At 45.7% G+C, this 24955-nt stretch overlaps 1 protein-coding gene across 2 annotated transcripts in view; it reads left to right on the top strand.

Annotated features, from left to right (window-relative positions):
- LOC140721597 (uncharacterized) overlaps positions 1-23159 on the top strand; it is a 28903-nt gene extending 5744 nt beyond the window's left edge. Inside the window, exons 2-3 of one of the 2 annotated variants that reach the window (XM_073036409.1) lie at positions 4937-5089; positions 21407-23159. In XM_073036409.1, coding sequence (XP_072892510.1) covers positions 21809-22426 — 618 coding nt within the window. In that variant the 5' untranslated portion in view covers positions 4937-5089; positions 21407-21808 and the 3' untranslated portion in view covers positions 22427-23159. The remainder of the gene's footprint in view (positions 1-4936; positions 5090-21406) is intronic. The other variant, XM_073036410.1, reaches the window with a different exon arrangement.
- Positions 23160-24955: the final 1796 nt, after the last annotated feature.

Raw genomic sequence — 24955 nt, 5'->3', positions numbered from 1 at the left:
ATAATTGAAAATTGCTCGGTTGTGTAAAATTGACTCGTTCCACCTTAGGCCACGAAGTTATCAATCACCTCTCGTGTGTGACACCCAATTTGTCTACCTGTTCATTTCATGTACTGGGCAACTTCCTTGCCCCATTCGTGTAATGAGCAGGTACACAAATTGGGTGTGACATATATAGGGCTTCTTATAATGTCAAGCAGTAAACCAAGATGAAAGAAATATGTGAATTCCAGAGCTCCACAGAAATATAGTGATAGCTAAGACATTAACAAGATTACAGCCTCTCACTACAGTTCAGTGTATAACTGGTACAATTAAACATATAATACTTTATTTAATAATATGACAAAGTATTGCACGGTTGCACTTAACTGATTATCATAAAATATAATTATCAAGCAAGTAAAATAACTTTGCTTAGAAGCCAAAGGGTTGTTAGTGAGAAAAATTTACTTTAGGATTAGCGAGTAATCCACGGACCACCACAGATGTAGCCTTACTAATACGACTGAGTCGGAGCAGACGGCAGGGCCCGCAGCGCTTCGCAGTGTTCCTCAGAGGTATAAAAATAACAGAAATAAAGCAATTCATTTTTTTTACACTTTTAGCCACCTAAATTGGAACCAAGTAATCAAGTATGAAAAAAAGAACGTCTGATGAACTATTGCTAAAGCCAGGAATATTGCTGAATATTAGTCTCAAAAGTGGTAGGTTGGCAACTCTGCCTCGTACCGTTTCTCTCGCAGAAATGGTTGGACGGGAAGTGTACCTGTGAGTGTCGATACTCACAATATTCTCACACGTCGGGTGTTACATGGTTCGATCTTTACAGATTCTGTTTAGTCTTTAAATATATAAAAAGTTAAAGAAGCTTGAATCTTTACATGAATTATTATCGCATTTATACAAATAGAAAATATCGTAGTTTGCAGGTGACAATTGTTAACAGGGGAGGACAGCAACCATTTGGGAGTTTTGGAAATGCATTTCATCTCGTTCATTGCCTCACTAAATTACTCTTTTTCCTATCAACACAAAGAGAAAAAGAGCCTCTTTCCCATCAGCTACAATTGGTGGAGCGAGGCCAAGGGGTTGATTCGCTATTAATGATAGTTGAAATGACATAAAACTAGCTTATAGCCCAGAAATGTTTTTTTTCCATTTAGCTTGTAAAACAAAACTAAATTTATCCAGGTGTATAAGAAGATTTTGGATGATTAGCTTGTGTATTTGATCAAAATCAGGAAGAAGATGAGCGAGCAGTGAATTTTTCTTTCATTGTTTTCGACTTTTAAACTTGGGTTTCTATGTTCATTCCTTGCTTAATATAGCTCTTTCCTGGAATCCAATGGTACCCATTGGAAAGAGCGGAAAAATGCTCGCACTCCTGTGCAGGTATTTCCCAGCTTCCTAGGACAACGGGTCGAGCGAGAAGGAATTTCACAAATACCTAAATAAAAAACAGTCACAGCTCCAGGATTTCACCAAAAACGATCAAATATCCTAATGTTATTAGTGGTATTTTTCCCCACCAGCCAACACCCCCCTCTTCCCAACCCCCGCTTCGGTAAAATTCCCTCTATTTAATATGCGGCCGCTGTTAAATTCCGTGCTTGTTTATTTTGACTTTTTTACAGAGGTGTCGGAGCGGCTCTCCGGTGAGCTCTGGTAGCACTGCACCCCTGAATGTATGAGACAGTACAGTGTTAAATGCAAAACCCTGAACAGTGTCGATGATCAGAGGGATCTTAGACTCCAAGTTCATCGCTCCCTGAAAGAGACTGCACAGATTGATCGGGTGGTTAAGAAGGCAAATGGCGTGGTTGTCTTTATTAGATGAATTAGTTCAAAAGTCATGTTGTTGTGTTGCAGCTTTGTAAAACTTGTTAGCCCTCATCTGGAGTTTTTCATACAGTTCTGGTCGCCCCCATTCTCGGAAGGATGTTGGGGCTTTGGAGAGGGCGCAGAAGAGGTTTACCAGGACCCTGCCTGGATTAGAGGGCATGAGCTATAACGAGAGGCTGGACAAACTTGTGTTGTTTTCTCCAGAGCGGCGCAGGCCAGGGTGAGACTGGACGGACGTTTACAAGATTACGAGAGGAATAGGTAGAGTGGACAGACGTTATGTTTTACCTGGGGTTTGAAATGTCTGACACATTTAAGGTGAGAGGAGATGTGAGGGGCAAGTTTGTTTATTTCCACAGAGTGCTGGGAAGCTGGAGACTATGCCTGGGGTGTTAGACCCCACCGGTCACGTGATCCCATTTGTCCCTCCCATTTAACCGCAGATGTAACGATCTCTTTGTGCATGTTCACAATCTCCAGATTGGTGGTCATGCATCCTCCATGTTGTGTTGGGAAATCTGTTGTTGGCCATGGAGTCCCGTTAACTTCCCCCAACTCGCCTCGCTTCCTGAGGCCCCTCACATTTGTCCTGGAGCTTTAGGGCTGTTGTGTCTTCTCCCGGACTGGGGTGGGTGATAAAGGAGAACGTCCCAGGTTGTGGGGATCTTTGATTTCACTGCCTGCTTTACCGAGGGACTGGGAAGTCTAGCGGGGAGGATGGTTTCTGTGATGTGCTGATCTGGATCCAAAGGTCTCTGCAGTTCCTCGCAGTCACAGGCAAAGTAGTTACCATGCAAAACGTGAAGTGTCCGGATGGGAAACTTTCTATGTTGTGTTGATAAAAATTTTGGTGAGGGTCAAAGTATATCTGGCAAAGTTCTTGTTATTTTTGCTAATTCTGTCATTTTAGAATCTTTTGTACAATAGTATGTACTATTCATTCAATACCTATGTGTTGCTGGAGGACCATCAGTGATCATCCTTGATCCCTTCTCCCACCTGGTTCCATCTGCTCATCTTGTTCAACCTCTGTCCAGTCTCCTCACACTCCCCAACCCCGCTTCAGTGATATACATCAACCATCTGGGTCATCCTCAGTCCGCCTTGTATCCCACCTCCTCAATGTTATATATCAGCAAACTTTCTTCCAACCCTTGTCTTCATTGTGAAGTGTTCTTTTGTACCTTCGGCCTCGCTGAGTCATTTCCAGAATCGGTTATTGTTAGTTGGAATGTCGGAGGGTCATCAGGTCCCAGTTCTGTTGTGCATTGGTGTGGAGGTGCTAGTTTATGAACAGTGACGGGCTGACACACTGCAGCATTTTACTGGCAGCAAAGAGTACTGGGAGAGTTGGTGCTTGGGCTCTAATCCTGTGATCGGCAATCCAGGCAAATGGAATTATTGGTGTTTTGGCTTTGACTTTGGTTTGAGCTTCTACAAATGGGGCTGTAAGATACAGATCCTTCAATGAAGCAGAAATTTTGAGCAGCTGGACATTGGTTGTGGTGAAATCTTAGATTGCACTACCCAGTGTGAGATGTGGGGACGATGTGTGAGACTCTTAGGGTCGGTGAGTGGCAGATTCAGCTGTGTGAGTCTGTGAGGTTGGGTCCTGGGAGATCACGGTTTTTGATCCAGGTAAAGTGGACCCGGGATTGAGCTGTTTGGGCTTGTGAGGTGTTGATCGAGTATTTCTGGTCTGGGATCAGATGTTTGTTTCTGCAGTTCCTTTGGAAGCAATGACTGCCAATCTGAGGAGAGGATGAGTTCCCATTTCATCCTCACAGGGAGAGGCTGTGAGTAAATGGGCTGTTCCGTGTTTACAACAGTAGAAATAGACCCTGAGTCTGGTGTTCAAACTGTGTTTGGAAATCCCACCCCCCCACTGTCACATAGTGGAAATCAGGCAGCTGTGCTGGAGATCTGCACTAAAAACTGAAAATGTTTGAACTCAATCTGATGAAATGTTATTAATTGAATTGTATTGTAAGCTGTTCCTTACCTGCTGAGTGTTTCTGGTACTTCCAGTTTCTTTTTATTTCTTGGTTTATATTTCATGAAATGGACCTGTTTTAACCTGGAAATGAAAATGGCTGTGATAGTTTGTAGGCCTCCATTAGAGTCTCTGCAAGTCTCCCCTCTCCATGCCACCGATGTTGTCCAAGGGAAGGACCCATTAGGACCCATACAGCTTGGCACCGGTGTCGTCAAGGACACACACGCAGCCTCTGCCAAGGCTCGAACTAGCAACCTTCAGATCACTAGACCAACGCCTTAACCACTTGGCCACGCGCCAACACATGTGATAGTAGAACAGTAAAGAAAGCACAACGTTTCCCTTTAAATTATCCTGGTACCAATTTGTCTGTTATTCCTGGAAATGTGTTCAGTACAGTTGTTGTTAACAAGGTGTACATGAATAATCTCAGGAATGATCGGCGTTATGTATGAGGAGCATTTGATGGTTCTGGACCTGTGCTCGATGGAGTTCAGAGGAACGGTGGGGGTGGTGGAGGGATGTATGGTTAAGTAAACTTACCGAATACTGAAAAGCCTGGATACAGTGGACATGGAGAGGATGTTTCCATTAGACAGAGTCTGTGATCTGACAACACAGTCTCAGAATAAAGATGCTGCCTGTTAAAATTCAGTTGAGAATTTTTTTTTTTGCCAAAATATGTCTGATCTATGGAATTTGTTGCCACGGAGTCTGATTGAGGCTGCCATTTGGGTATATTTATGACAGAGATTAATATTTTCATGATTGCTAAGTAGCTTCAGGGTTACAGGAGGAAGGCAGGAATATGGTGTTGGAATAAAAATCAGCCCTGGTTGAGTGGTGTGGCAGACCAGATGGATCAAATCATCTAATTCTGTTCCTTTGTCTTATGTCTTACCATGACTGAATGATGGCTCCTTCTTATCCCATATTGTTTTGTGACATATGAGGGACAATAAAAGATTGTTCACTGAGATCATTATATTTGCCTTCAACGTTTAAATTTCAGTGAGTTTTGTTCCTAGTAACATTAAGCAGAAATGTTTGGTCCTCCTTTGTAATGTTAACGTGCTTCATTATCTTTCATGTTAGAGTTAGACCTGCAGTGAGAGATTTATTGGAAGAAAAACCACGACTGAAGACGAGGGAACAGCAACAAGTGAACCAGCCCGAGGACTGAGAGCACCAACTAGAGAGAACCCATCTGACTCAGGGTTTCCATTGATTCAGTCAGGAGAAAGTTTGGTGAGTCTCGTTTACTCAAACACTGGTCCTTTAGACATTACGTACCTGCACAAAGGAAGGTAGGGAATAGTTGGGAGTGAGACAGAATGTGCCCAGAAGAACCAGTTATGCCTCTGTCAGAACCAGTTGTGAAGAAGCCCCCCCCCCCCATGTTCCCTTTAAACTTTTTGCCCTTCACCCTTAACCCATGTCCTCTGGTTTTTTTCTCCCCTAGCCTCAGTGGATAAAGCCTGCTTGCATTCACTCTGTCTATACCCATCATAATTTTATATACCTCTATGAAGTCTCCGCTCATTCTTCTACGCTCCAAGGAATAAAGTCCTAAACTATTCAACCTTTCTCTGTTACTCAGTTTCTCAAGTCCCGGCAACATCCTCGTAAACCTTCTCTGCACTCTTTCAACCTTATTAATATCCTTCCTGTAATTCGGTGACCAGAGCTGCACATGATACTCCAAATTCAGCCTCACCAATGCCTGATACAACCTCACCATAACATTCCAATTCTTATACTCAATACTTTGATTCATAAAGGCCAATGTACCAAAAGCTCTCTTTACTACCCTATCGACCCGTGACGCCACTTTTAGGGAATTTTGTATCAGTATTCCTAGATCCCTCTTCTACTGCACTCCTCAGTGCCCCACCATTTACCTTATCTGTTCTACATTGGTTTTTCCTTCTGAAGTGCAGTACCTCACACTTGTCTGTATTAAACTCCATTTGCCATTTTTCAGCCCATTTTTCTAGCTGGTCCAGATCCCTTTGTAAGCTTTGAAAACCTTCCTCACTGTCCACTATACCTCCGATCTTTGTATCATCAGCAAATTTGCTGATCCAATTTACCAAATTATTATCCAGATCATTGAGATAGATGACAAATAACAATGGACCCAGCACTGATCCCTGTGGCACACCACTAGTCACAGGCCTCCACTCAGAGAAACAATCCTCCACTACCAATCTCTGGCTTCTCCCATTGAGCCAATGTCTAATCCAATTTACTACCTTACCATCTATACCTAGCGACTGAATCTTCCTACCTAACCTCCCATGCGGGACTTTGTCATAGGCCTTACTGAAGTCCATGTAGACAACATCCACTGCCTTGCTTTCATCCACTTTCCTTGTAACCTCCTCAAAACACTCTAATATATTTGTTAAATATGACCTACCACACACAAAGCCATGTTGACTCTCCCTAATAAGACCCTGTCTGTCTAAATAATTGTCGATCCTGTCTCTTAGTACTCCTCCAATATTTTACCCACTACCGACATCAAACGTACCAGCCTATAATTTCGAGAATTACTTTTAGAGCCTGCTTTAAACAACGGAACACCATGAGCTATCCTCCAAATCTCTGGCACCTCACCCGTAGATAACGACATTTAAATATATCTGCCAGGGCCCCTGCAATTTCAACACTAGTCTCCTTCAAGGTCTGAGAGAATACCCCGTCAGGTCCTGGATATTTATCTACTCGCCTCAAGATAGCAAGCACCTCCTCCTCTTCTATCTGTATAGGTTCCATGACCTCAATACTTGTTTGCCTTATTTCCATTGACTCCATGCCAGTTTCCTTAGTAAATACAGACGCAAAAAAACCATTTAAGATCTCCCCCATTTCTTTCGGTTCCATACATAGCCGACCACTCTGATCTTCAAGAGGACCAATTTTATCCCTTACTATCCTTTTGCTCTTAACATACCTGATGTAGCTCTTTGGATTATCCTTCACCCTGACTGCCAAAGCAACCTCATGTCTTCTTTTAGCCCTCCTGATTTCTTTCTTAAGTATTTTCTTACTCTCTTTATACTCCTCTAGTACCTTATTTGCTCCCTGTTTCTTATACGTGTCATACATCTCTCTTTTTCTTTATCAGTGTTCCCTCGAGAACCAAGGTTCCTTATTCTTATTCATTTAGCCTTTAATCCTGAGACTTTGTTCCCAGGGTGTCCTCATGGGGCGTCCAGAAATGATTTCAGCTGGTGACAACCCTGTTTTCCCCTGTGGGGTAACCCTCATGTGGAATCGGGCTAATGGTCGGACCTTCAACCAAGTGAGTCCAGTCTCCACTGTTAGTCTGGCCAGTTTACTCTTCAGAGTTGCATTGGCTCTTTCCACCATACCGCTGGTCCGTGAGTGGTGTACACAGTGGAATTGTTGCTTGATAGCTAGTTCGTTACGTACCCCTTCGTTTGCTTTCACCACAAAGTGTGGGCCATTGTCAGAGCTCAGCATCTCTGGCAGGCCGTAACTGGGAATTATTTCCCGTAATAATACCTTCACAACAGTCAGCAGTATTAATGGTAGTTGGAAAAGCTTCAACCCATCTACTAAACACGTCCATAATAACTAAGCAGTATCTATAGCAATGTACTCGAGGCAATTCAATGAAATCAACTTGTAGACACGAAAAGGTTTCACCTGTCAAGGGAGTCGTACCCGGTGTGCAGGGTACAGGTTACCAACCATTCCCTCCTTTTCCAAGTGTGTACAGTTATGTACATAATTGACCAATGTTGGTAAAAACTGTGTAGGAACACAAACCTGTCCCACTGGGTGATCCAAAAACCTAGGTCGGGGTCTTTCTGGCATCCCATCTGGGACCACAGTTTGCGCTCATCCTCAGAGACGTCCCCCTGAAAAGTACGCACCTCCCTCATGTCTGGCAAACCCGTTCTGCTTGAGTCATGGAGGATTGCTTGACGGGAACCCGAGCGGACTACAACTACCGAGGATTGTGCCGCACTTTTCGCTGTCTCATCTGCTAAAGCATTGCCCGTAGTGACCAGGTTAGACATGCGGACGTGGGCTGCACACTTAGTAATAGCCGAAACTCGAGGTAGCTGTAGAGCGGTGAGTAAGTTGTTTACAAAGGTGGCATTACTAATGGGGTGGCCAGAGGAAGTCAGGAATCCCCGTGTTCCCAGAGAGCCCTGTAGTCATGTACCATTCCAAACGCATAACGGGAGTCTGTGTGAACGTTCCCATTTCTGTCTGTTGCTGGGATACAGACATGAGTCAGAGCAAACAGCTCAGCCTTCTGGGCGGAGACAGCTGCTTCAAAAGAGGCCTGCTCAATTACTTCACTGTCCGTCTCTATCGCATAGTCAGAATATCGTTTTCCTGATGGATCCACAAAAGAGCTTCCATCCTCGTAAAAAGTTGCCTCAGGCTTGAGGGGGTATTGCAGAATGGATGGGAGAGTCTGCCCTTCTTTCACTGTGATCCAGACAGGGGGCAGTTGGTGCGGCCGACTTCATGGCCTGAAATTGCCCAGAGATGTGGTGCAACATCTTGGGTTTTGTCAATATTAAAAGAGAGTTTTACTAGATGTCCCGTCTTCACTTCCGACTCCTTCCAGTATCGGAGTTGGCCCACAGGAAATCTTGCCAGTCTTCTTTCGTGCTGGAGGCTTGTTTTGTCAGGGTGTAGGCAGGGAACCCAGGGCAAACCCTGATGCTGGTATGGGCAGCCACCAGTCCTGTCTGTCGCCAAAGGAAATCCAGAACTTCAGACAGTAATGAACTGCCCTCTCTTCCTTTAACCTGTCCAATCACCGTGAATGGGAACTTCTGTCCCTCGAGGGCTGCGTAAATATGGCTTTCCTCAGTTGAGCACCCCGTAGGGTCAAAGTACAGAGTCACATGAGAGTCGGCCGCTGGCAGAAGGGGTTCAGACTCAGTGGAGTCCGGATTAAGTGCCCACCACTGGGGGGGGGGGGGGTGCAGAAATTGGGGAAGCTGTCGGTTGTTCGCTAGTTGCAGGGTGATACCATTGTCTCTGCAGAGGATCTCGACTTCCAACAGACAGAGCAAGTCTCTCCCTGCTAGATTACACCCCCGACTGGTGGTGACTGTGAATGAAACCTCACACTGGTTCCCCTGGAATTCCACTTGCAGTGGCTGGTTATGTGAATACGTACATCCTATGCCTTCAAAGCCAGACACAGTGATTGTAGCGTCTGATAGCTGGAATCCCTTTTCTGATACTGTTTCCTGATCGAGAGTGGTTGTGGTTGCCCCCATATCAATCATAAACGGAATTGGAATTCCAGCAACTTGCAATAATTCATTGGGCTCTTCCTGAGGGGTGGAAATCACAGTAGGAAGCATCCTTGCTTGTCCATTTCTAAACGGGTTGTTTTCCCCACCTGTCCCGTGGCAGCTTTCTGTTCTTCTGTTCCCATTTCTGATCCCCAGATATAGCCCGCTCGCATCCTTCTTTCCACTGAACATATTCTCCTTTAATATTAGTTCCCTTCAGGGTCGATCGGGATTCGAAAGTCGGGTCGCAATGATATGTCAAAGCTCAACGTATTCCATTTCGGTCATTGTCAGGCCAATCCATATTATTTTTAATCCTGTTGGCTATCTATATTGGTAAGCGATAGAACAGTAGGGCATTAAACTGGGGGGACAGATTCCCATTATTAAAGGCTTGGTCTCCTGCGAAAGTGCCATAGCAGGCCACAAATCACTCCCAATAGTCTGGTCCCGATTCCCCAGGGTTAGGTTTGCATTCAACTACTTTAGTGATGTTTACAGGTTGCTGGAGGGCCCTTTCCAAGGCTTGAATAATCTGGTCTGTCTGTTCATTCTCATTATGTTTTCCTGCCTGTAACTCCTGATAGGTTTGGTATCTCAAATCTGCCTTCCATTTCCTCCCCTCAGCAGCTGAGAGAATCATGCAGCAGAGACTGAATAAATCTCGTGGAGTTGCGTTAAACATTTTTGTATTGCGGACACACTGCTGGGTTTTCTTTTCTATCTGGGGCCTGATTCATGATCATTATCGTTTCTTGAGGCTTCCGGGGTGCAGACACAGGAATCACTGAGGGCTGTCCCTCCTCCTGCTCGTGGATTGGGCAGCATTCAGGTGGGAATTGTCTTTGTGGAGCCATTAACTGGGGTTTTATTGGATTCTTCCCTCCCTGTCTCGGAATAAACCTCTGTATTCCCTTTCAGGATCACATGGTAAAGTGACACCCCCCCCGTCCCGCTGTTTTACCCGAGTGGACACCGTTGGGGTTTGGGATCACTGGGTGAACTTGGCCCCTGGTAAGGTAGGAGAGGTACGGTGGGTGCCCACTCCTCATCACGGTCACTGTCCTCAAACAGGGTCGGTATGACAGACATGGGTTTGGGATCCCTTGTTTCCCTATCAGTATGTAACGAAACCCAATTTCCCTCGGGGTCAATAAAGTATGTCTGTCTGACGTTCCTGCCCTTCTCTCCTATCTGGGCCGGCCTTGGTTTGCTTACGTTGTTCTTCCTGCTCTCATTTTCGGCATCCATCCACCCATTCACACTTCACTTTTAGCATCTCCCAACCTTTGCATTACATACCTCTATCCTGTTGTCACATGCATTATTCCTCCAACTTGCTAATAATATACTGTTCCACTTCATATCTGCTTTTCCTTCCATTCCCTTTTCAACAATTTCCACTTCTTTCCACAGTTCTTTTTCCATATCCAATTTACTGCTTGTTCTCATGATGTAATATCCCAGGCTCCTGCACCCTCCCCCGTCCGTGGCCACATTTTGTTCCCCAATTTCTTATTCAGCGCTGCACTCAACATTTGAAAATCTTTTTCCTTGTCTGGAAGACTCTCAATCGACTGCAATTGACCCATGTTCTCTTTGTCATTTACCCGGCACAAAGCCTCCTGCTCAATTATCGATCAGGTAACTTTACCCGGCTGGCACCTCCTGCTCAATTAATGAAATTACCTGGCATGTAAGCCTCCTGCCCACTTAGTAAAATTTACCTGGTACCGCCTCCTGCCCACTTAGCAAAATTTTGCCTTATACGAGCCTCTCGACAGATTCTTTCCTGATCCCGTCAAGCTAAGCAATCAGCCTTGGGCGAGGGACCGTACCTCCAAATGAACTAACGGAGAGTGACAAAAGGTAAAATACCTACTGGGCACCCGGTCACTCTCCGCAGTCCCCAGAGTGGTCCAGCCACTTGCTCAGCCCGTCTGCTTGGCACTCCCTGTATTGGGATCGTGTTCGTGGTGACAAATGTTAAAAGTTGAATATAATTAAAACTCGGGAGTCCAGTTTCTTATCATCACCACAGTTTATTGCGCATTCTCCTGCAGGGGTTTGAGACCCAGTTGTCAAAGGGAAGGCATGTAAGCACTGCCACCATCTGACAAGTGGACTGACTTAGTCAGGTTACAGCCGTATACCTGTACATAGTAAGCCCATACATTACAATTGCAATATGTTGTTTGAACTGGTACACCCAAGTCTGTTGGTGCAAAACTTAATTACTTAGAATTGAGAGTTCACTAAATCAAGGTTTTAATTACAGATGGATGTACAGTCCAGTCCTTGTCAGTTATTCCCTTTGCAAGCCCCTGATTTAATTACAAACAGAAGTTCATTCCTGTCCTTATCAGTGAGTCCTCCTCCACTTACTCAAACAAGAGTACAGTGTATAATGTTATCAGCTAATGAGAGTACAATGTCATCGGCTCTCAGTGTGTCTCTCTGCAAGCCACAGAGAACTGGTTATGAGCCTGTCTTAGCTAAATGCTGAAAACGGAGTTCACTTCAGTTCAAAATTCCTATTCAGTCCCAATTATTCTTTTAGCCAGAGGTTACATAGGTTCCATCCTCAATTCCTCAGGTGGGTTCAGGGGAAATATTTATGTCCAATATAGAAACTGCTGTTACCTGTGTGTATTGTGGCGATGCAAAAGTTGCTGGAGAATTTGCAAGTGGGAAGAAGTGGAGTGATATTTGGAAATCTGACTTTTTAAAGCGTAGTTTAGCAAGCAAACCACATATGGACAATGTACAAAAGCTCTGGTGAGAAAATCCTTCATTACCCGTTACAGGCCTGCTACATAGGTTGTGTGCGAGTGCACATGAACTCAATCACGTATAATGTGTAAAATGTCCTTGTTTATGTTAAGAGCTTTTTTAGTTGTATAAGATGATGAGGGGCATTGATCGTGTGCATAGCCAGAGGTTATTTTCCCAGGGCTGAAATGGCTAACACAAGAGAGCAGAGTTTAAGGTGCATGAAAATTGATACTGAGGGGATGTCAGGGGTAATTTTTTTACACAGAGGATGGTGGGTGCATGGAATGCATTGCTGGCTTTTTGTGTGAGAGTGTTTCAGTTACTGTGGGAACAGGAAACCATGCAGCTCAGTGGGAACAGGGAATAATACCAATGGAGAGAGTCAAACTGAGCCAGGTCACAGATTGGATATGGCAGAAATGCCCCATTCTTATAGACACAGGAAGAGCATCAGAGAGTTTGAGGGTCATTCCAGATGCCAGCGCTGTGCCCAATTAGAAGATGATTTCTCTCTCCAACTTGGGTTGAACTTCACTGTGTTGTCAGATCATACCGTGACAACTCAAGTGATCTCATCTGAAATGTTGTCCTACACCCATTGATTGATTCTGTAAGTCTTTTTACAGGTTAAAAATGACAAGGGATTTGTCTACGGGAATCTCGAACACAACACGCCAGTTTTGCTGTCTCTGTCCAGATATTTAAGAAGTGGAGCAAGGGATTCACTCGATCATCCTTCCTGTTCAGACTGTGGGGAGGGATTCACTCTATCATCTGACTGACTGCCATGCCTGTCATTTTAAACAAGGGGGGGAACCCATTCATCTGCTCAGACTGTGGGAATGGATTCAGTTGGACATTTCAACTGAAGGGACATCAGCAAGTTCACACTGGGACAAGGCCATTCACCTGTTCTGTGTGTGAGAAGGGATTCAGTTGGTCTTCCCACCTGTGGACACACCAGTCAGTTCACTGGGCAGAGGCTGGTCATTTGCTGAATTTGTGGAGAAGGATTCACTCGGTCATCTGATCTAATGGCTCACCAGCGAGTTCACACTGGGGAGCGGCCATTCACCTGCTCAGACTGTGGGAAGGGATTCACTTGCTCAGATAAACTGAAGATACATCAGCAATTTCACACTGGGGAGAGGCCTTTCACCTGCTCAGACTGTGGGAAGGGATTCACTTGCTCAGATAAACTGAAGATACATCAGTGAGTTCACACTGGGGAGAGGCCATTCACCTGCTCAAACTGTGGGAAGGGATTCACTTGCTCAGATAAACTGAAGATACATCAGCGAGTTCACACTGGGGAGAGGCCATTCACCTGCTCAAACTGTGGGAAGGGATTCACTCAGTCATCTAAACTGAAGGAACATCAGCAATTTCACAGTGGGGAGAGGCCGTTCATCTGCTCAGACTGCGGGAAGGGATTCACTCGGTCATCCGAACTGCTGGTACACAAGTCAGTTCACACTGGAGAGAGGCCATTCACCTGCTCAGACTGTGGGAAAGGATTCACTTGCTCAGATAAACTGAAGATACATCAGCAATTTCACACTGGGGAGAGGCCTTTCACCTGCTCAGACTGTGGGAAGGGATTCACTTGCTCAGATAAACTGAAGATACATCAGTGAGTTCACACTGGGGAGAGGCCATTCACCTGCTCAAACTGTGGGAAGGGATTCACTTGCTCAGATAAACTGAAGATACATCAGCGAGTTCACACTGGGGAGATGCCATTCACCTGCTCAAACTGTGGGAAGGGATTCACTCAGTCATCTAAACTGAAGGAACATCAGCAATTTCACAGTGGGGAGAGGCCGTTCATCTGCTCAGACTGCGGGAAGGGATTCACTCGGTCATCCGAACTGCTGGTACACAAGTCAGTTCACACTGGAGAGAGGCCGTTCACCTGCTCAGACTGTGGGAAGGGATTCAGTTTGTCATCCCAACTGAAGGTACATCTCCGAGTTCACACTGGGGTTTGGCCGTTCATCTGCTCAGACTGTGGGAAAGGATTCACTCAGTTATCAAAACTGAAGGTACATCACCGAGTTCACACTGGGGAGAGGCCATTCACCTGCTCCGACTGTGGGAAGGGATTCTCTCAGTCATCCCAACTGAAGGTACATCAGCGAGTTCACACTGGAGAGAGGCCGATCGCCTGCTCAGACTGTGGGAAGGGATTCACTCAGTCATCTATTCTGAAGGTACACCAGCGAGTTCACACTGGAGAGAGGCTGTTCACCTGCTCAGACTGTAGGAAGGGATTCACTTGCTTATCTAATCTGAAAGGACATCAGAGAGTTCACACTGGTGAGAGGCCATTCACGTGCTCAGACTGTGGGACGGGATTCATTCTGTCACACGAACAACTGGTACACAAGTCAGTTCACACTGGGGAGTGGCTGTTCACCTGCTCAGACTGTGGGAAGGGATTCTCTCAATCATCCCAACTGAAGGTACATCAGAGAGTTCACACTGGAGAGAGGCCTTTCACCTGCTCAGACTGTGGGAAGGGATTCACTTTGTCATCCCAACTGAAGGTACATCAGCGAGTTCACACTGGAGAGAGGCTGTTCACCTGCTCAGACTCTGGGAAGGGATTCACTTGCTTATCTAATCTGAAAGGACATCAGAGAGTTCACACTGGTGAGAGGCCATTCACATGCTCAGACTGTGGGAAGGGATTCATTCTGTCACACAAACTACTGGTACACAAGTCAGTTCACACTGGGGAGTGGCCGTTCAGCTGCTCAGACTGTGGGAAGGGATTCACTCAGTCATCTATTCTGAAGTTACATCAGCGAGTTCACACTGGGGAGTGGCCGTTCACCTGCTCAGACCGTGGGAAGGGATTCACTCAGTCATCTATTCTGAAGTTACATCAGCGAGTTCACACTGGGGAGTGGCCGTTCACCTGCTCAGACTGTGGGAAGGGATTCACTCGGTCATCTCAACTACAGAGACACCAGCGAGTTCACACTGAGTAGAGGCCGATCAACTGGTCAGTCTTTGGGAAAAGTTTCTGTCAGCCAAATCAACCAAAATGTGCATCAGCGAGTTCACACTGGGGAGTGGCCGTTCACCTGCAGTGAATGTGGGAAGTGATTCACTAAGTAATCTAAGCGTATGTAACTCTCGCTTCAGCTAGCAGCTTAATATAGCTTAATTTGGCCCCCCCAGCCCGGCCAAACTTAAGAAATCTCTTTTGGGTGGATGCTGTGTGATGTGTCCCCTGTTTCAAATCAGTACCCTGAAATTACAAACAGTACACAATATGTGATTAAACAATTGAGATTTATAATTCTTACTTTGACTATAGGGTTAGTAAAGGCAACAAAAAGAAAGAAAAAGAGCCCACTCTCTCCATTCGCGTCTTCTCATCTCTCCCCAGCAAAACACCATGAAAATCTCTCTTCCAGACTCAGAAGAAGGAACATTTCTCTCATTGGATAGACCCGCACTCCAAATCCCTGTTTTCTCTAGTCGTAACCTAAACATTGTTATACTTGTGACAGACTACCGGGTTCACACTGGGGAGAAAGTTTCAATGAGCTGCATGCTGGATATTTGTCCATCACCGTTGCTGAATGCAATTTCGAGAGTGACTGTCGGTGCTGAACTCTGCAATTATTGCTGCTGCTCACCACACCCAGGTCTGCACCCTGGTCACTGGGCATGGGAGGAGTTTCTTCTGCTGCATATTCACCTTTAATGGGACTGGAGTTTAATATTCTGGATCTGAGACAAGTAAATCAGTTCTATTTTAAACTCTGTCTCCGGTACTTAGTGAATTTTTAACACACCTAGTGCACAGTAGAGTCAACTCAGGCCGGCTGGCCCCTGCCAGTGATTCTGTTCCACGACAGTACTTTCAAATCCTCCCCTGTACGGCCAAAGTCGGCCTCAGGAGAAATCTTCCCAGACAGATCTGTTGGAATTCTTTGTTGAAATACGAAAGGAGGTGGGTGTTGTTTGTTTGGATTTTCAGATGGTTTTGAACAAGGTGCTGCACCTGAAGCTGCTGAACAAGACACCAGCTCATGGTATTTGATGTCTCTGTGCTGTTCCCGCTGGAGTTTAGAATTATGGGCGGGGTGTGGAGTTGGGGTGAGGCGTGTTTCCCGAATACTGTAAAGCCGATATGGAGAGGATGTTTCACATAATGCGGAGCCCAGGTCCAGGGGTACATCCTCAGACTACAGGGAAATCAATTCAGATGAGGAGGAAGTCTTATGATATAATGTTTATTCAGCATGGCCGTGTCTGATCTATGCTTCTGTGCCCATCCCCCTGTATCTCCAGCTCAAATGTACCCAGCTACCCGCCTACACTCAGATAGATAGACACTTCATTGATCCTAAAGGAACTTACATGGCAGATTTAGAATTTTAGAAAATTCCACGTGTCTCCATTTAAAAGGAGTGGCCCTTTTCGATCCCTGTCTCTTCCTCTTTTCTCCTCTTTTCTCTCTCCTCTCTCTCCCCCACTCTGTCTATCTCTCCCTCCCCCTCTCCCACTTCCCCTTCTCTCCTCCTCCCTCTTCCTCTATTTCTCTGTCTCTTTCTCTCCCTCCTCTGCTTCATCCAACTCCAAACGGCAGTATGTTCCGATGTCACCAAGGCTACTTATCCTGTCGATGTCACCGTCGCACATTGAAAGGTGCTATCATGGAGTGAACATGGGCCGAGGTTCAGGGTCAGTCTGTAAAGGCGGGGTGGGGTGTGGTGTGTAGACATAATGTGGAGAAGGGAAGTGGGAGTGAGAGGAAGTTGGGGTGAGCAGAGTAAGAGAGGGAGGTGAGGAAGTGGGAGAGGGTTTATTAAGATAAGAGCGGAGAGGAGGAGAGTGAGAGGAGAGAAGCTGAGAGGAATGTGTGCTGAGGATTGAGAGGAGGGTGGGCGATAGGGAGAAAGGGAGTGACAGATCTGGTGAGCGCACTATGGAGAGAGGGAGGAGCAAGATGTTGAGGGAGCTGCACACACTCAGTGTTGAGGGAGTTGCGTTTCCTCTGTCCCACTCTAACTCTTCTAAGGATGTATTTGCATCAACAAAAGCAGGATTCAACATGCTGTGAGCGTGTGCCGTTCTGAACTGAAATGAAAGCTCAACCCAGAAAGATGAAGGAATTATCACAATGGAACAGTGATTCCCTCTGGGGGCAGTTACGTGTCCTAAGATGGCTTTAGGAGCAAATAGCACTCGCCGGGGGTGGGGGGCATTCGAGATTCTTGGTGGGGCAATAAGCTGCCTCTAACTTGTGGCAACAGACCTGATCGACCGTTAGTAGAGCAGGTACTTCCAAAAAGGATGTGGCACTGGGACACAGGAAGAAGCATCGCACTGCAGGCCTTGAGCATCCATCGTCACAACGGGTCTGACACTTGGCGATCTCATCCGACCTTACCAACCTAACAGACGTCGTTGGGGATTAGCAACGAGGGTGCTCGGCATTTCGCCTTGACTCGCGGCACTGGGGCTAAAATAGGCTGGGAAACACTGCTATAGAAGAAGGATTTAGCCAATAGGTGAGCATAATCGTCCATGGATGGGATCCCCACGATGTGAGCAAAGGAGGAAAGCGTCCAACGTCAGGATCAAAGCTGGAGACCTCTTGCCAGAAACTGCGTGGTTCCTTGTGTCAACACAGGACCAGGCGGTTGACACAGAAATAACAAAAATGCACATTAAAAGAGTCACAAACTCAAGACGAAGTGTTGTGCCTCTCTCGGGGCTCTAAAGCAGAACATGCCGTTTGATTGCTTACAGAGGCGCCATCAAGTGGCAAGCGTCATTCACCAAAGTCCTGCTTTAAGAGACGATCATGAAAGATACTATCGATGACAATCAATACAAGCCTGATCCAGTTTTAGAGTCGGAGTCAAACAGTTGCATTGCTACCGACCCGTTATTAGAGATAGGGCGATACATGATCCTGTCCGGATATAATATCACAGGATAAACATGCAAATTAGATTTACTGAATAGATACAGGCATTCCGACACACACAGCACGCTGAAATCAATAAGTGAAAAAGCCTGAAATATGCCATGGCGTTGATAGCAGTGTGACGTCATTCACTGGCTCTCATTTTGGAAGGGATTCAATCGGTCATCGCCGATACACCAACAGCTCCGCACTGGGAGGCGGCCGTTCACCTGCACCGTGTGAGCAAAGGGACTCATTCAGTTAACCCACCTTGTGATGCTCCGATGAGTTCACAATAAATAGAGGCCACATTTCTGTCCGGAGTGAGCAGAGAGTTTTACTCAGTCATCCCAGATGTTGCAACACCAGCAAATTCACATCAGGGAGGAAGTTCAAATCAGCTCTGTGTTAAATGTTTAACCTTCACGGTCACTGAAGGCAGCTGCAGGTTCATGAGGGACTGTTATTGTCGGATTCTACAGTTCTTGCGGCTGCTCATCGCACCCAGGACTGAACCCTGGTCACTGAGCTTTGGAGGAGTCTGTTCTGCTGATGTTAGCCTTAAACTAGACTGCTGTTTAATATTACGCTCACTCTCTACTACGCTCACAATGTACACTCGAGAGGCCACTCAATCCATCTGGTCCCAGCCCATGTTTCTGTTCCATATCAGTATTTTAAAGTGTATCTCCGCCGTTTATCTCTCACACTCCCTGTTGCAAATAGTCACTACTCTGTGGGAGAACAGAATTCCCTTGAATTTCATAGAATCATAGAAATCTGCAGCAAATTACAGGCCCTTCGGCCCACAATGTTGTGCCGACCATGTACCCTACTCTAGAAGCTGCCTAGAATTACCCTACCGCAGAGCCCTCTAATTTTCTAAGTTCCATGAATTCTCTTAAGATTCTCTTAACAGACCCTATTGTATCTGCCTCTACCATTTCAAGCACCTTAAACTATTTTCACTCATTTCAAAGGACTAGGCCTCAGACAGCTGCGTTTTTGCAATGCATCTCTCAAGTCTGACAGCAGACTAGCGAATGAATCTTCGATGGAGCAGAGTCAGAATCCAAAGAGTTGCCAGCAGCAGTCGGGGCTTTGGGGCTCCAGAAAAAGATGGCGTCTGGAGGTTTTGAGCAGGAGGAGGGAAGAGGAATCAGACCAGCAGGATCTGGCTATGAATAAAAGATGAGAAACATTTGGAAACTGGTTAATTGAAAAAACAAATTTCAACAAAATTAATTTCTACAAAATATTGCCTGTAATCAGCAGATCAGGCAGCAAATGTGGAGAGGAATAAATAGACAGCATTTTAGCCGAGCCCCTTCAGCATGCCTGGACTGTGTACTCCTCTGCTTAGTTGCCGCCTGAACTGCAGAGTTCCTCCAGCATTGTGTGTGTTTGCATTCCTCTTTTTCCAGCAACTGCAGAAACATGCCCACTCTGAGTGATCAGAATGGTAATCTATACGGGAGACAAAGTAGATGGGGGAGGTTTTAAATAGTAGTTTTACATCCGGATTTCCTCAGGAGATGGACACAGAGTCTGCAGAAGTGAGGCAAAGCAGCATCAACTTCATGGACCCTGTACAGATTACAGAGGTGGAGGTGTTTGCTGTCTTAAGGCAAATTGGCGTGGATCAATCCCCAGGGCCTGACAAGTTGTTCCCTGGGACTCTGGAATTGCAGAAATTGTCAGAGCCCAAGCACAGATATTTAAATCATCCTTAGTGACAGGTGAGGGACTGGAGGATTGGAGGACAGCCAATGTTGTTCTGCTGTTCAAGAAAGCCTCTAAACTTAAACTAAAAAATTGTACATTGGTGAGCTTGTCATCAGTGGTGGGAACGTTAATGGAATGTAAGTGCAGGAACTGGATATACAAGTTTTTGGATAGATGTGGACTGATTAAGGATAGATAGCATAGCTTTGTGCATGGTAGGTCATGTCTAACCAATCTTATAGAGTCTCTCGAGGAAGTTGTCAGGGAAGTGGATGAAAGCAAGGCTGCTGATGTTGTCTACATGGACTTTAGCAAGACACTTGGCAAAGTCTCACATTGGAGGTTGGTCAAGAAGGTTCAGTCACTCAGCCTTCAAGATGAGATAGTAAATTGGATGAGACACTGTCTTTGGGAGAAGCCAGAGTGTGGTTGCAGATGGTCGCCTATCTGACCGGAGGCCTGTGACTAGTGGTGTGCCATAGGGATCAGTGTGGGATCTGTTGTTGTTTGTCATCTATATCAGTAATCTGGATGATACTGTGGTTAGCTGAATCAGCAAATACGTGGATCACACCAAGTCTGGGAGTTTAGCGGACTGTGAGCAGGCTATCATGGCTTGCAGTGCGAACTGGACCAGCTGGAAAGATGGCTTGAGAAATGGAAAATGGAATTTAATGCAGACAAGTGTGAGGTGTTGCACTTTGGTAGGACCTACCAGGGTAGCTCTTACACAGTGACTGGTTGGGCACTGAGGTGTCTTGTAGAGGAAAGGATCGGGGAATACAGGTCTCTATTTCACTGAAAGTGGTGTCACAGTTCAAAAGGTACAGAGAGAAAGATTTTGGCCCATTGGCCTTCATAAACTCAAGTACTGTCAACAATAGACGGATGTTATGTTGACATTGTACACGACATTGGTGAAGCCTAATTTGGAGTATTGTGTGCAGTTTTGGTCACCAACCTACAGGAAAGATGTAAAAGAGGTTGAAAGAGTTCAGAGAAAATTCACAAGGATGTTGTCAGGTCTGGAGGACTTGGGTTAGAAGGAAACATTGAACTGGACTGGACTTTATTCCTTGGAAAGTAGAAGAGTGAGGGGAGATCTGATGGAGGTATACCACAGTTTTGAGGGACATAGATGGGGTAAATGCAAGCTGGGTTTTTCCACTGAGATGGGGTGGGACCACAACCAGAGGCCATGTTGTGGTTGCACGATTGCAACATGTTAGAGGTCGGTATAGGTACCTGGATGGTAGGGGTATGGGAGTGGAAAGCGTAAATAGCTTGGCACCAACTAGATGGGCCAATGTGTCTGAATCTTTCTATGACTGTGACAAGAATCTTTAACAATACTAATATTCACTCTAATTCATTTTAACAGCTGTGCAGACCAACCATACATCTGGGTAGGAAATATTTACATGGCATTAAAACTGTGGCACTTTAAGTTAACAGTACATAAAAGAAAATCCCAGCTGCACGTCAACAAAGGGTATTTGTGTGAGAGTGTTTCAGTTCCTGTGGGGCCAGGTTCCCATGCAGCTCAGTGGGAACAGGGAATAACCCCAATGGAGAGAGTCAAACTGAGCCAATTCACAGATTGGAGATGCCAGAAATGCTCCATTCTTATAGAGACTGGAAGAGTATCAGAGAATTTGATGGTCATTCCAGACACCAACCATGTGCCCAGTTACAAGATGGTTTCTTTCTGCAACTTGGGTTGAACCTCACTGTAACAGTGTGATGCCAGATCACACCTTGGTAACTAATGTGATCTCATCTGAAATGTTGTCCTACACCCATTGATGGATTTTGTAAATCTTTTTACAGGTTAAAAATGACAAGGAAATTGGCTATGGGAATTCAAACAAAACACACCAGTTTTGCTGTCTCTGTCCAGATATTTAAGAAGTGGAGCAAGGGATTCCCTCAATCATCCTTCCTGCTCAGACTGTGGGAAGGGATTCACTCTATCATCTGACCGACTGGCACGCCCGTTATTTTACACAGGTAACATTCACCTGTTCAGACTGGGAATGGAATCACTCGTTAATCTCAACTAAAGGTACGTCAGCAAGTTCACACTGGGACAAGGCTATTCACTTGTTCTGTGTGTGAGAAGGGATTCAGACGATCTTTCCAGCTGTGGGCACACCAGTTAGTTCACATTGGGCAGAGGCTGGTCATCTGCTGAAATTGTCGGGAAGGATTCACTAGGCCATATCTGACCGAATGGCACACCAGCGAGTTCACACCGGGGAGCGGCCGTTCACCTGCTCCGACTGTGGGAAGGGATTCATTCAGTCATCTAAACTGAAGGAACATCAGCGAGTTCACACTGGAGAGAGGCCATACACCTGCTCAGACTGTGGGAAGGGATTCACTCAATCATCCTCCCTATTGGCACACCAGTCAGTTCACACTGGGGAGTGGCCGTTCACCTGCTCAGTGTGCGCGAAAGGATTCACTCGATCATCCTCCCTATTGGCACATCAGTCAGTTCACACTGGAGTATGGCCATTCATTTGCTCAGACTGTGGGAAGGGATTCATTCGGTCATGTGATCTGCTGGCACACCAGCGAGTTCACACTGGGGAGAGGCCGTTCACCTGCTGTGAATGTGGGAGGGGATTCGCTCGGTCATCTGATCTACTGATACACCAGTCAGTTCACACTGGTGAGAGGCCATTCACGTGCTCAGACTGTGGGAAGGGATTCATTCTGTCACACGAACAACTGGTACACAAGTCAGTTCACACTGGGAAGTGGCCATTCAGCTGCTCAGACTGTGGGAAGGGATTCACTCGGTCATCTCAACTACAGAGACACCAGCGAGTTCACACCGAGTAGAGGCCGATCAACTGGTCAGTCTTTGGGAAAAGTTTCTCTCAGCCAAATCAGCGAGTTCACACTGGGGAGTGGCCGTTCACCTGCGGTGAATGTGGGAAGTGATTCACTAAGTAATCTAAGCGTATGTAACTCTCACTTCAGCTAGCAGCTTAATATAGCTTAATTTGGCCCTCCCCCCAGCCCGGCCAAACTTAAGAAATCTCTTTTGGGTGGATGCTGTGTGATGTGTCCCCTGTTACAAATCAGTACCCTGAAATTACAAACAGTACACAATATGTGATTAAACAATTGAGATTTATGATTCTTACTTTGACTACAGGGTTAGTAAAGACAACAACAAAAAAAGAAAAAGAGCCCACTCTCTCCATTCGTGTCTTCTCATCTCTCCCCAGCAAAAAACCATGAAAATCTCTCTTCCAGACTCAGAAGAAGGAACATTTCTCTCATTGGATACACCCGCACTCCAAATCCCTGTTTTCTCTAGTCGTAACCTAAACATTGTTATACTTGTGACAGACTACCGGGTTCACACTGGGGAGAAAGTTTCAATGAGCTGCATGCTGGATATTTGTCCATCACCGTTGCTGAATGCAATTTCGAGAGTGACTGTCGGTGCTGAACTCTGCAATTATTGCTGCTGCTCACCACACCCAGGTCTGCACCCTGGTCACTGGGCATGGGAGGAGTTTCTTCTGCTGCATATTCACCTTTAATGGGACTGGAGTTTAATATTCTGGATCTGAGACAAGTAAATCAGTTCTATTTTAATCTCTGTCTCCGGTACTTTTAACACACCTAGTGCACAGTAGAGGGTCAACTCAGGCCGGCTGGCCCCTGCCAGTGATTCTGTTCCAGGACAGTCCTTTTAAATCCTCCCCTGTTGTTCCCCTCTCGCTCTCCCTGTGGTGATGGGTTCCAAACCGTCACCATCCTGTGGATGAAGAGGTTTCCCTGAATTCTCTGCAGACTGAAGAAATTGAGCTGACTGCAGCTCTGTCTGAGATGTTCTTCGCCCCTGAAATCTCTGGGCTGAGGAAGAATGAATTTGGGAGTTACCCTCCTTATTCACGGCTCATTTCCAGATTATGGGTCGTTTTCCCTGCTTCTAAAGTGTTGTTGAAAGCACCGCTGTCCTCTAAAGACTGAAAGCAGAATGGGAAACCATCCGTTGGATGTTCAACGGAGCAGGGTCAGAAACCAGAGGCGGGTCTGCACAGGGCAGAGTTTGGGGCTCTGGACGATGGTCGGGGTAAGAACGTACGATGAGGAGAAGGGAATCAGCAGCGGGGCGTGGCAACGAATGACAGAGTAGCAACATTTGGAAGCTGATTGACAGAGAAAATATTTCGGATGTCTGACTGATGACACAAACAATGCCTGTGGTGAGGTGCTCCACTGGTTGAGGAACGTATGTGTGTTTGGAATGGTTTTATCTATTGGGGGAGTTGTTCCTGCTTGTTTATCCTGTAATATTATATCTGAATGGTTATTATGGATTGTCCTATCTGAAATAATGCATTGATTATAAAACATATAGAATAGTACAGCACATTACAGGCCCTTCGGCCCACAATGTTGTGCTGACCCTCAAACCCTGCCTCCCATATAGCCTCCCACCTTAAATTCCTCCATATGCCTGTCTAGTAGTCTCTTAAATTTCACTAGTATATCTGCCTCCACCACTGACTCGGGCGGTGCATTCCACGCACCAACCACTCTCTGAGTGAAAAACCTTCCTCTAATATCCCCCTTGAACTTCCCTCCCCTTACCATAAAGCCATATCCTCTTGTACTGAGCAGTGGTGCCCTGGGGAAGAGGCGCTGGCTGTCCACTCTGTCTATTCCTCTTAATATCTTGTACATCTCTACCATGTCTCCTCTCATCCTCCTTCTCTCCAAAGAGTAAAGCCCTAGCTCCCTTAATCTCTGATCATAATCCATACTCTCTAAACCAGGCAGCATCCTGGTAAATCTCCTCTGTACCCTTTCCAATGCTTCCACATCCTTCCTATACTGAGGCGACCAGAACTGGACACAGTACTCCAACTGTGGCCTAACTAGAGTTTTATAGAGCTGCATCATTACATTGCGTCTCTTAAACTCTATCCCTCGACTTATGAAAGCTAACACCCCATAAGCTTTCTCAACTACCCTATCTACCTGTGAGGCAACTTTCAGGGATCTGTGGACATGTATCCCCTGATCCCTCTGCTCCTCCACACTACCAAGTATCCTGCCATTTACTTGGAGTTTATCATATAAATTGTAATATTTTGACTCTAAAACTGGATCAGGCTTGAATTTATGGTGCCTTTATGAAGTAATGGAGGGCATTTATGAGTTTGTATTTTAAAGCAAGATTTTGGTGAATGATTAATTAATTAATTAGGTCACGAGTTCAAGGAACCCTTCGGGCGAAGTGCTCTTAATATGATCAAATTCACCCTGACATTAGAGAAGGTGACATTAATGTTACCCTGACATTAAAGTCAGATGTGTAATTTGAGAGCAAGAGAGAAGAATTGGACA

Source organism: Hemitrygon akajei, unplaced genomic scaffold (genome assembly GCF_048418815.1).
Source record: "Hemitrygon akajei unplaced genomic scaffold, sHemAka1.3 Scf000058, whole genome shotgun sequence".
NCBI lineage: Eukaryota > Metazoa > Chordata > Chondrichthyes > Myliobatiformes > Dasyatidae > Hemitrygon > Hemitrygon akajei.
Note: the sequence above shows the minus strand (reverse complement) of the source record. Positions and strands in the feature narration are given on the sequence as shown.